At 42.9% G+C, this 16,267-nt stretch overlaps 1 protein-coding gene across 8 annotated transcripts in view; it reads left to right on the forward strand.

Moving 5' to 3' along the window:
* grid1a (glutamate receptor, ionotropic, delta 1a) overlaps positions 1-16,267 on the forward strand; it is a 212,975-nt gene that overhangs the window by 184,084 nt on the left and 12,624 nt on the right. For all 8 annotated transcript variants that reach the window (XM_034608468.1, XM_034608470.1, XM_034608474.1 and 5 more), the window contains 4 exons: positions 8,971-9,072; positions 11,175-11,372; positions 12,943-13,273; positions 15,412-15,550. In XM_034608468.1, coding sequence (XP_034464359.1) covers positions 8,971-9,072; positions 11,175-11,372; positions 12,943-13,273; positions 15,412-15,550 — 770 coding nt within the window. The remainder of the gene's footprint in view (positions 1-8,970; positions 9,073-11,174; positions 11,373-12,942; positions 13,274-15,411; positions 15,551-16,267) is intronic.

Raw genomic sequence — 16,267 nt, forward strand, 5'->3', positions numbered from 1 at the left:
TGATACCAAAGTGAAACCAAACAGTTGCTCATTATCTCAAGGCCCCCCTGCAAACCTCTTTGGTTTAAATTCTCAATTTCAGTGATGAGGACTGATGTCCTGCAGGTTTTTGCTTCTCCCTGATACTTAATTTCCCACAACTGTTGTCAGGTAGATACAGTACATACCTTCTCTGGCTCATTTACCGACAGGGAAGAGCAAAGACCTGCCTGTCTGCTGGGATCAGAATTGAGCAGCACCTTTAACTCAGAAGTCCTGCGGGTCTAGTGGATTGTCTGATAGGAACAAAAACTGCACAGGAGGCTTCAAACTGTCTGTTTTTTGCTTTGTTTGTGCTATTTTTGAATAGATCCATGCTCCTGCTTTTTTTCTGTGTCCAGCGAATGTGATTAACTTGGAGGTGGAACAGAGAATCTGCTGTGTCCCTGAGAACTGTGGTCACAGGGTTTACACGTGTCAGTGAGGTGTCAGGTATGAGGGTGCCCTCTACTGGAGCTCCTGAATTAACCACGTCTCTCTGCTTTAATCCACCATTTCACCACATCACCCATCTTGGTGTCATGCGGCACTGAGGTAAAATACATCAGATGCTTCTTGCTATTCGCTGTACACAGAAATATGATGAGTTTGTATACTAGGGTTTGCTTTTGTATTCGCTGTTGCGTGATGTGAACAGTTATCTCCACGTTTTCCTCATGAGGAGCAGGCTGTGTTCGCTGAGTGTCATCTCCTCGGTGGGAAACCTGTCCGGTCTTTAAACGCTGCAGAGCTGAAGTGAGAGATTGAGAGTGTTATTTGTGCTCTCCTCTCTGAGCTGTAATTTGTTTGTCGCTGTGGATGTCCTGATTCAGTCAGGGACTTCTTGCAGAATGAAGAGAAATGGAGTTTCTTGGCAATCTATGTAGAGCAGGACTGACCAGGAGCGGTAATGAAGATTTAATCACCACTCAGCCTAACTGAAATCATGAAGCCAATTCATCATAATGTGGCCATTAGCATTAGCGAGGAAGAGACACACACGACGCACAGTGCCATGTGTTTACACACACACACACATACATACACAAACACTGAACATTGACAGACAAGTGACGAGAAAGGTGTTGGACCGTCACATTTTGCCAGAACAGCGTCAGTGCTGTTTGGCATCGAGTCACACAAACTCTACTGGAAGAACAAACACAAATGTTTGACATGTTTGCTCCCCAAAAACTGAAGCCAAAGTGTCTGATTGCCCCCTGGTGGCTGGCTGCAGTATAGGTCAAAAACCTTGCCTCCTCCGTGTTAGTGGGAATCATTGGTTTGCGGAATGAAAGGATTTGTCATGTTTGTTTCAGTTTCTTTGAGTTCCACAGACTTCTTTCTCTTTTCCAAATGAGCAAGATGGCCGCGCTCATAACCAGGCTAATTTTTGGCTTCATTTCTGGACAGTGGTTAGAAGTGGAGATATTGGGGTTCATCTTTATAAACAGTCTATAGGATAAACACCGTAATTCCAAACACTATTCTCTCATTTGGTGTTGGGATGATTGTGGTCAGGAGCCCTGTATTTGCAGGATGGTACAACATTTTCACAATAATCAAAGCATTCACTGACTTCGCTTCTCGTTCAACCTGCTCATACACGTCCACCAGCGGAGTCGCACATTCATTCACAGCACAGCGGAGCTCCAGAGTGCGTTCACACACGAACATGCGTTGCACACACTGTTCTGGAGCGGTGATGCTACGAGCGTGCAGCCAGACGAGCAGCCAACAGAAGCCAGGGAGCAAACTAACATGTGGGCATTTGTATCTCAAAATCATTGGAGGGAAAAGGGGACAGCCAGGCCAGATAATGGGATGCCAAATGCATTCAGTGCTGTTGTTCATTACCTGGCATGTCTATCTGGGTTTTCTGCTCACTATTTGGCAGGAACGTTTACTGGGAGAAAACACACAGATTCATGCATCGCTCCTCTGTTTCTCCGTAATAGAGTGAATTCAGCATGTTCCTTACCCCGTGTGCTTGTGTGTACCACTGAGAAACGACACGCCATTACATGGTTTCCTCTGCAATGTACTGTAATGTCATGTCGTGTTTTTCCGAGTGGAGTCTAACTGTGATTGCATGTCCTGCTCCACCCCCTGACCCACATCCACCCCCTTGGAGCCATCCTCATTTTGTCTCTTTCTCCTCTCTCTTTACCCCCCCTTCTCATCCCATCACCCATCCTCTTCTCTCCACTATCTTCTTCTCATCCCCAACCCTTTCCCCTCATTTTTCAGCCCCGGTTTCCTCCCTCTCCATCATCGTTTATCTGCATTCAGTCCATTTTCTCCCCAGCCTGATGGCTCTTAGATGAGGCGTCTTTCTGGTTAGAAACTGTAATGAAGACTGAAATACTATTTCCTGGATGGCTACTGTGAGTTTTCTCCACCATCCGGCGATGCTGCAGAGTGATCGATGCTGCTGTTGTTGTTTTGGTTTCCCAGTTTGCTCTTATTGATGTGTCAGTTTGTCTCTAAGCAGATATTGCTAATGACTTCCAGCTTCGCAACGCAAAGCTCTTTATGGAGGAAAGTCAATTCATTTGAATGTAATTGTTCCTCCTAGCCTATCTGGGATGCGTCGTGCAGTAGTTATCTCTATGCACATGTCAAAAGTAAGATGGCAATGTTAGAGTATTATTCAAAATCATATTTCTACTATTCTACACCCAAAAAAAAAAACAGCTCTAATTTCCCCTCATTCCATTTGTTGGTCCATCAAAATACATTTTTCATTCAAGTAAAATATACGTAACATATACGGCACCATTCATATGTCTTGTGTTATTTCTAAATAACCTTGTCTGTGCTGAAAATAATATATTGGATTGTTGCCCGAGACATGCGACATTGCCATTAGCCCAAGATAACGAGAAAGTGAAACTGCCTCAGATTTAAAAGTGAAAGGATTCATTTATTTATTAAAACTTTCTGGTGACTCATTCAGCTTTCATGCCCCACGATGTTTTAAAGTGCTTCTGACTGGAGCCAATTCTCATCCCTCATTAGTCCAAGTCAATACCCTCCAAAACCAAATCTGGAAGCCACGTTCCGCCCGGAGCCAGCTCACATATCGTCTCCCGCTGCCCGAACAGAGCCAAGTGTGCCTTCATCACTCCTCTGATAGATGTATTCATCAGTGGCTTGGTCTCATGAGCTCCATGTGTAAAATTGCATGTTGTTTTCCCTCAAAACATGCAGTCGTGGATGGCTGATATATTCATCCTATTACGTAACCCGATTTCTCACTTTCTTATCAAGGGGATATTGCACAAAATAGTCTCTGAAGGACTTTTCTCCCTTGCCAACAATAGATCTGCAGGGGGTTGGTGTTGGTCCAGTGATTAATTTACCAGGTTCGGGGATGTCAAGCTTCTAGAAACTCGCTTTCTGGCACCTGCGACGTTTTGAAACCTCCCCTACCTGTGTAGACATAAGAAACAGCAATATGAGCGAGAAACCGCTGAAAAACAATGCATCTTTTCTCATACATGTGATACGAGTGCAACTATAAGTATTTACAAGCAGAAATCCATCCACATGAGGGAGCATTTTTCATAGAAATGTATCCATAGATTCAAGATTGTCTACTTCTACTTATTTCTGTTGGACCATGCAAGAATGGCCTGTAAACACATACAGGATTGTCTGGATAGAAAGCACTATAACGCTTGAATATCTCAAATGGTTTTGTTTTTGTGATCAAGTGTTTATTATCTACGTGCAATAAATATAAAATATAAGTCGTAAAAATGGGATCTGGGCTTCTCTACGGGCCGAGGATTGTGGATGTAGAGGTCAGCATCTGTCTCCCACCTCTAAAGTGTCAGTGTTGAGCGGTAGCGAGGGCGGAGGGAAGGTCACGCTTGCACTCGTGGCAGCACCGTGCTGCAGAAAGGTTCCCTCACGACGATGGGTCTCTACTTGCGGTTGCTGCTGTCTTCTCATTAGATAATTACCCATCTCTTAAGTGATAAGAGAGACATTTATATTTTATTAACAAGCCACGGGGATCAGTGCCAGACACCTGTTGATACTGAAGTCCCTCAGCCAACGATCAACACCATTAAAATAAACCTACAGCTCCTCTAACATGTCTATTATAACAGCGGAGGACACAGCATCAGACATGTCAAGTATCACAGTAAGGTTATAACTCTGCAACATGGTAACACTGCAATATACAGAAGCTGTAAATGCAGCCATTACCATTTACATAATTCTGTCTCAAACTGGCAGGGTTCACTCACAGTGGTTCCACCCTCACCCTGAATCCTCCCGAGACTTTTGCATAACTGGATGAAATGTGCATGATGTTTCTCCGAATCCCTCAAGTGCTTATTAAAACAATAGAGAAGAATTGTTACCGAGCTTATAGCCACAGAGTTCATTTAAATTCACAGCGTCACCTGCAGACCTTTGTTTTGCTCACTTCACAAGATGAAGAAAAAGAATATTAAATATTATTAGTTCATATACGATGAGTTGAAAAACAGAGTCAATTATTTTTTTAATGAGAACTGGCAAGTTTGAGCCCCGCTCACTCTTACACGTTCATTTCCAGACTGGGCCACGATATCACAAGGCTAATCTGTATGCAGCGAGGAAGCAGCCCTCGGTCTTTCTTCCTCTCTTTTTCCAAGCAACACAACAGTTTACTCTGAAACAGAGCCGAGGATAACTCCGTACACTGCCCTGATCCAACCACTGACACAGATATTCTTCAAGGTAACACAGGGAAATGTGTGATCACCCAAAGCTTTCATTTTCCCACTACAATTTTTTTGATTTAATTTTCTGAGGGATTTCAGCTCAATAGAGGAACACTTAATCGCGTTTCCTTCTCTCATGCTTCTCAGCCTTTATGCGTATTTCCTTTCCCCTTTAACTCACTTCTTCAAGACTTTTATTTTTTTACTCTGTCTAGCACAGAGATACAAAGTCAGTCCTGCCTCATGTAGCTTCGTACACGTTAGAGCATCATATTTAAACCAGGACAGATCTTTTTTTTTTGACTAATTGAAATGACCGGCTGGATTTTCACCATGTTCCTGGTGATTAGCGATTAAACCACTGGCACTGATCCAGTCGGGAACATATGTACTGTATGCAGTTACGCAGAAATTATCATATTGCGTAGGTGTACACCTATACATGCATATTCCTGTGTACAGAACATTTAGTTCGTATAGCAGTGGAGTTCTGGGTTCTCCCTGTAGCTCACGTGGAAGAGTGGATTGTGCACAGAGTGTACACAGAGTCCTTACCCCATCAGCTGCCTGGGTTCAACTCCAGCCTGGATGTCACCCCCCCCCCCCCCCTCTCTTCCCCCTACCTACCCTGTCTCTTTCTACTGTCACTGTCAAATAAAGTAGCAAAAAAATAAATAGAATAACAGTCGAAACCCTGACACATGCAGAGAAAACTGATTCGAGACATGAGCAGTAAATAAGGCAGGAAGTGACAATGCGACAAACAATATATTCAGCACACACACACACACACACACACACACACGAGCGTCTTGACTATCGAGTTGGTGTGGCAGACAAAGCCCGGTGGGTCAATAAGAGGCTTGGTAGCATGATGGTCTTGTCAATATGTAAGCACCTGATGGACTGAACTAGGAAAAAGGAAACGCAGAATCGCTGCAACCACCTCTAACTACACTTACTGTATGCATCTGTAATGATGCAGTTTAAGTTCCGTGAAAAGGAAGTGGGTCATTTCCAGGAGATACTGCAATTGAAGCAGTTGTGGGCTCCATGAATCCAGGGCTATTTGACTGCTGTCCCTTTGTCATTTTCAAACGGTAATTGGCATTTACCCAGCCCCATTATAGATGATTATTTTGGGGCATTATGCATCATAACCATTAGCTAAATTGCGGCACTGTTATTTTTGTGAGTTTTTAAACGGGACATTGCAAAATCCCATCAGGCCAGAAGAGGAGATATAGAAGGAAACAACTGAATCTGACGTACAGTACAGTAGCTCTCTGTCTCCACCTCCTCATCATCGATGTGATGACACAAAAATCTTTGATGAGATTTGGCGTCAAGATGCAAAATCGGTTTTCTTTCATTTCACGTTAAGTATGTTTTTTTCACATAAGGCCTCCTTTCAAAGTAGATGCATGTGTCGCTGTCGTGTCCTTGAAGATCTCAGATCTCTTATATATATATTTTTTTATCTGTACGATTTGTTCACCGTTAAAGTGAAAGAAATACTTCATCCGTAAATCAAAGCTGGTATTCAAAGAGCAGAGTGTGTCCAGTTGAGTGTCGCTCGTTCACATGCAGGTGCCGTGGCTTTTTTGTTTGTGACCTTCCCGGTGGCGTGTTGATGTGCAAAGCTCTGTGAAGTAGAAGTGTTCCTCTTTAGTGTTCTTCAGTTTACAGAGCAGAGATTGCTCTGTGTTTTTTCACCGAGGACAAAACTGCTCATGGAGAAAATAGCTGTGAAGCCGGCAACGCACGCTGACATTTTACCCCCCCCCCCCCTCCACAGACACACACACACACACACACACACACACACACACACACAAACACACGCACACAGACACACACACACACACACACACACACACACACACACACACACACACACACACACACACACACACACACACACACACACACAGACTGGACACAGCTGCATGCATCTGGATACACAGATGAAGTCGACAAGCTCTTACAATTAGATTGTGCAGTGCTGAGGTTTGAACTCATTACCCACATATGACCATTTCATATTACAAGCAAACTGCACAGCGGACAGAGTTCAGCTCTTCAATACACAAAGGCGGGTTAGCACAAGCTCCATAACTCTATATTATATTTACAATCAACAGCCAGGGCTGATCTCCATATCGCTGACACGCACACAGAGCTTAGATAAAGGCCCTTAGGAGGTAGATTTCATGAGTAACATCCTGCATATCGAGAAAATGTTTATGCACGCCCACACAAGCTGGCAGGTTATAAACACGATTCACTATCAGTCTGCAGTGAAGAGCTCTTCAGACTTAAGTACGTAGCGAATCGCAGGCTCACCAGTTGGTTTGTGAGGAACAAAAGATCTCTGCCGATACTGAAACATTCCTCTGAAGTTGATGCCGAGCCGCTTTCATTTTCCGCGCAAGCTTCTATTTTATTCACAGTCGAAAGCCTTTGTTGCTGCGGTAATTGTTTTTCTCCTGATTGTATAGTTGTTTGTAATTTCAAGTTTTCCCTTTCCACATATTGCTCTGTTGTTCATTTCGTGTTTCTCATCAAGTTTAAAAAACGAAATGGGGGACAATACGTTCAGTTTTTCTTTTCTGATATTTCCAGGCCCCCAAAACTCTGCAGTCTGTGTCCAATCACGTTAAAGAGCCAAGACACCTGAATATTTCATGAAGTTTGGGTTCAAAGTTAAGAGCAGGACTTGAGATGAAATCTTGAAGCCTAAAAATATCTCCTAGTCCTGTTCACCGTTTTGATCTCTACCTAATTCTGCTTAATATTGAATGGTACGTCCAGAACCATCTTCTCGGGGGCCAACAGGCTTTCAGCATTTTGTATGAAACCTCCCCATCACTGATGAAAGTGAGTCATATAAGCTGCCGGTTCAGATTCAGCAGCATGTAAATGAGACACGTTACGCAGCTTCGCATGCAGCAGAGGGAACTTGTGTTGTGTGGCAGCAGTAACACATTGATAAAAAAAAAGTTTTTAAAAAGCATTTATTTTTGTTATATTTAGTGAGCTGTCAGGTAGCAAGTTACAAAATCATTCCGATGCATCGTGTTAATCAAAAGGCCTCAAACATCCAAAGTTAAAAGCTAGAACAAAGAAAATATGCATAAAAGAATGGAGACATTTAAACCTGAGATATTTAACAAAAGTAAAAAGATGGTTACGTTTTGAAAGCCATGCGATTTTAATGGGGTCTCTCTTGTTGCAGAGGACGTGTGCCTCTGTGGGAAAAGGTATCCGGGTAACGCCAGAGAGGCCTGTCGTCTGGCCTCGGGCCACCATTCTTGTCCTGTCAGCTCAAATCTGAAAGACCACTCAAAATGATGTGTCAGATCCTTGAGAATCCTTGTCCGACCCGCAGCGCTGATTAAGAATTTAACAAACATCAGCTCCGCAACCTGAGACACGGCTCAGAACGCTGACGGTGTGGAAGGAGGGTTTGAAAGATGAGGAATGTTTAAAATTCAATGAACGAACTTCAATGTCTAACATGTTCGCAATTCTACATGTGAGCCGAGGTTTTATTCTCTTATTCTTCTTTAAAGTTAAACACTCCTTCATGTCATCATCACATCATCATCATCATCATTAGAGGGGCGGTTTTGGTTCAGGAGAAGAAGGTCCGCAGTTTGATCGCAGTCTCCCTTATTCAGCGTGTTGAAGTGTCCTTGAGCAAGATGCTGATCTGCAAATTACTGGTGTTATGAGTAATTTAAGATGCTGCACATAGATTCAGTGTGTGGGTGTTTGTGTGAACGGGTGAATGCGCTGAAAAGTACTTTGAGTGGACTAGAAAAAAGCTACAAAAAAAACCATTTACCATCTTCATCATCCTCCTCCCCTCCTCCGTCTGTTTGATTGAATGTATAATGTAAATTGTTGACAAAGTTTTTCAGTGCATCTCAACAATCAGTGATGAACGGAAGGTTCAAGTACCGCAGTGATGGCCGACGGTTGTTGCCTTGGAAACCCGCTCAGATGTTGACCAGTTTATCACAAAATCGCAAATATAGGATGATTACCTCACTTGTAGCTCACTCGCCATATATTTACTTGCTGCACAGTTTCTACTTTTTCATTATTGCGGTGATAGACATTTTAATGAGGCACCATCTTCTCTCAAAGACCTGCACAGTACCCCCCCCCCTCCCAAAGCCTCTTTAATCTCATCTGTCCAATTTCTCTTTCTCCCCATTAGCTGGCGTCTTGGGACTCCACTCGTGGCCTGAACGGTAGCCTGAAGGAGAATCGGATCGAGAGCGGGATGCAGGGAGTGACGCTCAAGATCGTAACGTTACTGGTAAGTTGTGGGAGTAAACTGAATCTATTAGAACCTGACCTGCGTAGGAAAACATCTGAGTCAGAAAACCAACACCTCAGTGTGCAGGCAAACACATCAACAAGCATTGGTTTCTCAATAAATACGACAAATAATCATGTAAATTCTTTTTAACAAATAAAAGCGCTTCTACACACCAATAACTTCATTTTTTATAAATACTAACTTGCCTTGTTTTTATCAGTGTGAAGCTGCTGTGTGAGGACACAACGATTTCTGCAGATAATTCACAAAGAAACAATGAATTTGGATTCAATGTAAACAACTGTTAGAGCTTATTAACATGTGAAGAAGACACAGGCCAAAAGGAAAGGCTTGTAAAAAATATTCTTACAAAACATGGGAATGAATAAAAAATAAAACACGATTAACACAGAAACACAGAAACACAGTAACTTGTGCAGTGCCTGTTGTAAACCTGCCTGTTTGGAACGGGTTGTTTGTTTGGCTTGTGCTGATGCTCGTTGCTGTTTTCTTTTTCTCAAACTGTAAAAAATGACCTGCAGCAATAGAGCAAGTGAAGACCGGCTGCAGGACTCGGACCACAGAACACTGCTGCTGCACAAAGAGCCGTTCACCTGTCTATTCAAAGTTTGGTGAAGCTTCACTGAGGACGCAGAATCCTGAACTGGAGGATTAGAGTCCGTTCTCATGCAGAGATGATGAATCCCAGTATCACGTGTCCCAATCACACCGAATTCCACACTGCACTTGCTGTGTGAAGCCGATTAGATGAAAATGATAGATTTAGCAAACAGAGATTTCTGGAATTAGTAGATAGAACGATAGAAAAGCCCCAGTGAAGGTCCAATCCCGGGTTGTGCTGCGTTCGGGGTTTCCACACATGGATGCTGAGCCAACAATAACAACGCTGGATGTTGGATGTGAACTGGACGTCTTATAATCGACTTTTCACTGTTTGATTTTTACTCCCTGACATTTTCTCTCTTGGAAAAAAGGGAATATTAGGTCCTCATCTCCAGCTTGTTCTGTGAATCTGGAGCAGAGGAAAGCTGAGAAAGAAAAAATCAATCCCACATTGCAGCATCTCTTCTTCAACTAACTTCACCAACTCCCAATTCCCTCCTCCCCCTCTCCGTCTCACTCTTCGCCTCCCACTCTCCTGTTTTCCCTCTTCTTCACGCATGATTTACCTGCATCATATTTATTCACATAAGTTCTGCTCGGCTCTCTCCTGGCAGTGTCACTTAATCAAGTCATTTGCCCCTTCCCACCTTAACACTTACCCCCCTCTCCTCTTCACTCCTCTCCTCCTCTCCTCCACCCGTTCAATCCTGCCCTGACACTTTCAACCCCGTAAAGAAGAACCACGGTTGGGTGCAATAAATTCAAAATGGCAATTTTCACCTCGATGAACCGTAACAGTTTCCATGGCACCGTGTGTTACGGGTCAACAGCTGCTGAGGAAACTATTTTTATTAAGACGGAGTTTAACTCGGATCACCTTTGAAGCTCTTCATAAAGGTGTCACCCCAAAGTTCTTAAGATGACTGAACGTGTCCTCACCCCAGTCAGACCCAGAGGAGATTACGGCGCATCCTGATAGACGACGTCCCTGTGATTAAATACACACATAGAACTCTACCCTTTTTCCTAAGTGTGGTGACAGCTCTTGGCCTCAGAGACAAAATTCATGCACTTTCACATCTCTCAGCATTATCATCATGACCGTAATGTATTTCCCTGAAACTCCTTAAGGGCCGGCGTGTAGGATCTAGTGACACCTAGAGTTCACTGAAGACTCCTCCCTCACCCCTTCCTTTTCCGAGCATGTATGAGAACCTAAGATGGCCTTCAGGTGACAAGAGAAATGTCAAAGGGCCCTTTTTCCACCCAGTGTCTATTCAGGGCTATTTTATAAACATGGTGGTGAGATGTTCTGATTTAGATACAAGCATCTGGCGAGAACACGGCTATTCTTACTTTTAGCTGATCACAAACTAATGAAAACAATAATTATGAATATTCCATCTCTGCCCATAGATCCACATAAATCCTACAGGCTGGTCCTTTAACCAATTGTACAATGTTCTTTCAAACAGGAAGAACCTTTTGTGATGGTGGCAGAAAACATTCTGGGCCAACCCAAGAGATACAAAGGTTTCTCCATCGACGTCCTGGACGCCCTTGCAAAGATCCTGGGTTTCAAATACGACATCTACCAGGTCGGAGACGGGAAGTACGGCTCAGCGCTGCCCAATGGATCTTGGAATGGCATGATGGGAGAACTCATTGGCAAGGTTAGCGTGTTGTCTCTTTATCTCAGTCAGTGTCCAGATTTTGGTCTAAATCATTTTTCTGGGAGTCAAGCCACGTTGTCTTGTTTTGAAATGGGGGCCCAATTATAGGGGTCAGCAAAGTGGAAATGATCAGAAAGACACTGCACGGCCAACTGCTCTTATCTGCAAATCCATTTCCTCCGGTCGGGGATATCGCAGATTATTTGAAGTGGGTCTGATTTCTGCTTTTTGGATGGAATCTGACAAAGTTTCAGAACATGACAAAGGGTATTATGGATCATAATGATAATGGGATGTTCAGTGGTTTTGTTGGAGAAAGAGGATTTCATGATTTCAATTACATAGTGGCTAAATAAATGAGGTTTTTTTGTACATATTTACATTTTAAATGTGGAATCTACAGTATTTATCTCTTAAAGGCCTTTAAATGTATGTTTCTGTTGAGAATTTCAGATTTTTAAGCCTATGAGCCGGCTGCAGCCGTGGCCTGAGGCAGCATAGTTTCAGACTGTCTGTTCATCCGTCCACCGGATTTTCATGAATGCAATATTTAAGGAACACATATTTTGCTTGGACACAAAGAATAACCGTTTACCGTCAACCGTTTGGTGTCAAAGGGTCAAGGTCACTGTGACCTCCAGAAACACTTTTCAAAGGACCTTTAGGGAATTCCTCATATTTGCCAAAAAATGTCACTTTGACTCAAATAAGAACAGATTTTCTTGGTCGAAGGTCAAAGGCTGAGGTTATAAAACACAAAATGTGTCAAAGCTTGAGAGATAAAGCTAATTATTCCTCATTTTCACACCAATATGTAATTAGATTCACTGAAGTGATGACATTTCATATTCCAAAAGGTCAAAGACCAATTTTATCATTTCTGGTCATTATATAACTCCGTAAATCAGGAACATGGCTTTGTGAACATATTTCTGGCAACTTAACTGTTTGGCAAAATACCACAAGACAGTAATTCTTGTCTAAGACTCTTAAGGTACATATGTATACGACTGTTTATCATATGGAGCTGTGTGATAGAACAATGTAGTTTTGAACACGTCAGTCTCAATGTGATTTCTGTCACTATTGTTTCAGGGGAGAAGATTTATAACTTGATGAAACACATTTTGATGAAGATTGAAGATTTTAATGTCCAAATCCTACTGAGTGTATATAATGCAGACTTGATTCCAGGATAAGCAGGAGATTGTTCCACATTTCAAACCTCCACAAAATCCTAATGATGTTTTCTTACTGTGGAGTTAATGAAGCTGCAAGAAAATGAAGGTGCACAGACAAACAGTTTGTCTGGGGAAGGAGCTCAGGGAAAGTAAATGTACTGTATGATGGAAGGTTTACTGAAATTGAAGCGGATTTAAAATGTGCACATTATGTTTCCTTCCAATTTAGCCACTACCTTCAGAGATATGTCAGAAAAACTGGCCTGATCATGTCTCTAAAGAAAACGATATAATAAAGTTCAGTTTCTTTTAGAATTAAGTTTGTTGGTTCATTTGAAAACTCAGAGTCCTCAAAGTGAAATGACTAAATCGTGACTCTCCGTCCACAGCGAGCTGACTTGGCGATATCAGCCATCACCATCACCCCCGAGCGCGAGAGCGTGGTGGATTTCAGCAAGCGCTACCTGGACTATTCAGTTGGAATCCTGATGCGCAAGTCAGAGGAGAAGATCAACATTTTTTCTCTGCTGGCACCGTTTGATCTGGCAGTGTGGGCGTGCATCGCCGCAGCCATCCCTGTAGTGGGCATCATGATCTTCCTGCTCAGGCGCATCCAGGCGGTGCGCTGCCAGAACAGTGCAGGAGGACATCCGCCGCCTTCTGTCTCCACTTCACTTCAGAGTGCCATCTGGATCGTCTACGGTGCTTTTGTGCAACAAGGTGGGTGATGTAGTTTTATCCTGGCCGCAAACCACAAGCAAGCACAGCAGTTATAAAGTATGCATTTGTCATACGCAGGACAGCCAAGGCACGGCAGCTTTTCATCCCTCCTTAACACACAGCAAACATGTGTGCGTGTGCGTGTGCGTGCATGCGTGTGTGCGTGCGTGCGTGTGTGTGTTAAAGTCAGTGGCATTATTAAAATGAATAAAAACCTGCTGGCTCTTTGCATTCAGTGGCACATGAAACACCAGACGTGCCGTTCTTAAATGAATATAAACCAAAAGTATAGTAAAGGATTTAGGACATAATATTGAAAAAAGTCCAATCAATTAAAAATGCACACGTGAATGTCACAGGACAATAAATGCTGATTCGGTGGTGAGTCAGTTTGAGGCACAACGCCCACCCCAGCGTTTTTCTAAAGGTGCCCTTGTCCCATCTCTAGCCTGGTGGACATCCAGGTATGTCTGGTTTGGATAAATGACTCACTTCTGCAGCTGATGTTAGAGCCTGAAGTGCATCTATCAAAGTCTGGCACTTTGCCTTTGAGCCTTTTTTAACCTAACACCCACTGTATTTCAAGAGAAGCCAAATTCCACGTCCATTCCCTGCCTTTCCTGTTTCTCCGGCTCGTGTTCCACCGTTGCCACTTTTTGTTCCAGTCAAGTGGAATGGCACTTGTTTTTTTCTCCTCTGGAAGACGTGGGTCGCTTTGATATGGATCTGACTGCTGATGCATAGCGTGCCATTGTCAGAGAGCATAAACTTGGCAACAGTGTCCCCCTCCCCTATGATTCTGTAATGATATGCCAACACTCGGCTGTCTCCCGCTGTATGTCCACTGCAGATTAAACCATCCACCCCCGGACGCACTGACTTTCTTCAAACAGGGACTGCCCTTCTTTTGTTCTGTAAGGAGGTCAGGGGGAGATGCATGAAATCATCTGACACTGTCGAGGAGAAACTGTAAAAAGAAAGAAAGACACATCCCTCTTGTGATCAGAGAGTTTAATCAATTTATTTAAAAAGATGAAAGTGATTGCACCAAAGTGGATTGTTGCAGTCGGGGTAAGATCCGGTAAAACTTTAGATGCACACTTCACATTTGATGACCTTAAGAAATCAGTCAAAGCCACGTGTAATAAAAATGACTGATGCTTTAGTGCGATGCAGCTGACAAGGCCTTCAGTTTCTGCCCGAGCTGTCCTCAGGGTGCGGCCGTGTTGATTGTGACACTCTCAGACAAATATGTTTTCATTACATTTCACAATCCTGAATCTTTCAGATGACATTTCTGCGGCTCTACTCTTTGAAATTAGAATGTGTCCTGACATTTTTCTCATGCACCTCTCGAGCTGTTTTTTTTTTGGGGGGGGGGGGGGGGGGTAGTATTTTGAGAGAAAGAGTCAGAGTGACAGAGAAGAAGTGACGGTGGCAAAGTTCATGTGACAGAGCAGTGTTCTGCCCTCAAAGAAGGACAGAATATAGCAAGGGACTAACATTAAGAAAAGGAAAATGAATGATTATTACACTGTTAATTAGGATTGAGATGTATTATAGAAAAGTAAAAGCTTGAGAGAAACATTTCAGGGCAGACAAAATAAATGATGCTATAGTGAGTATCATCTCTAAAATGACAGTTACACTGATGGGCTGTGATTAGATTTACTACTTATCACTAGTTAACTCACCCATGTTTACCAAGCCATTTATTTTTAGAATAAGTAAATTTACAGTCATCACTTAGTAGATTTTATCAGAGCTATTTAATGATGAACTATGATTATATTGAGCAAGAAATGGGTCTGTTTTTTCATAGAATTTGTACATTTCCTTAAAGCTTGTTTGAAATAATGGAAAACATCTTTTAAAGGTTTTAATTAAGATCATTAATATAAATAAATAACATTATTTTCTTGGTTCTCTTATGATATAGAAGCTAGTTGAAACAATGATCAGGCTACAAGACCCGGATAATAATAATACAGCATTTTGTTAGTATTTACACTAAACTGGAGATGAGAGCGTGGTCTTGGATCTTGTGTGGTGGAAGGCATGTGATGCTGTTCACTGTGGAGATGATGATGGTTTGTGCAGTTTTAATGCAAATGCTTCTCACACCTTCACGTCCACAGGCAGCGACTCCATCCTGGGATCAGTGGCTCTGCGGATCGTGATGGGCAGCTGGTGGCTCTTCACCCTCATCGTGTGTTCGTCTTACACCGCGAACCTGGCTGCCTACCTCACAGTGTCACGCATGGACAACGCTGTCAGGTAACACAACCTTCAGTTCACATTATGCTTTATAGTCAAATGACTCCTCGTGAAACCTCATCACAATCCCAATCACAATATGGGATGTTAATTGCAAGAAGAAGCAGAAATGTTGTTGTGTTTTTGTGCCGTGTTAAAACCTGGTGCCTACATTACCCACAATGTTCCCTGACCTACAACAGTTCACTTCTTGCCTTGAGACATTTCATCAGATTTCAAGCAGAGACACAAAAAATCTTTAGTGTTTTCACAAATACAGTTGTGCTGTGGCTTTAAGCTTTAAAGCCTCTGCATGTTTTCATGCATGTCTGCAGTGAATGCACCGTATGTGTGTGCGTGGGCCTCGCGGTGCAGTGTGGCCCTTATAGAGTCGGATTTCTCATGCTCTATTGAGTGTTTTCTGGAGGTAGCATACCTTATGTTTTTCAATATCTTCACCACAGGAGCAGCTGCTGTGGATGGAGGTTGATTTGTGTGCATCTCTCATCTGCTGCTCTCTGTACCGAGTGTTCGCTCCGACGGCTTTTCTGTAATTTTTGACCTGCTGCTTAACAACTAGTCTGTCCTCAGTCCAAAGTCAGTTATTTGTCAGTGAATCCAATTTGGTGCTGTCTTTCCCTTAAGAATCGTCAGAGAGGCATTTGATTACATTGGGTCTGTCTCCTGCAAAACAAATAGTCACATGTGGACATGTGGAGACAGGCAGCGAATGCTAAG

Source organism: Hippoglossus hippoglossus, chromosome 15 (assembly GCF_009819705.1).
Source record: "Hippoglossus hippoglossus isolate fHipHip1 chromosome 15, fHipHip1.pri, whole genome shotgun sequence".
Taxonomy (NCBI): domain Eukaryota; kingdom Metazoa; phylum Chordata; class Actinopteri; order Pleuronectiformes; family Pleuronectidae; genus Hippoglossus; species Hippoglossus hippoglossus.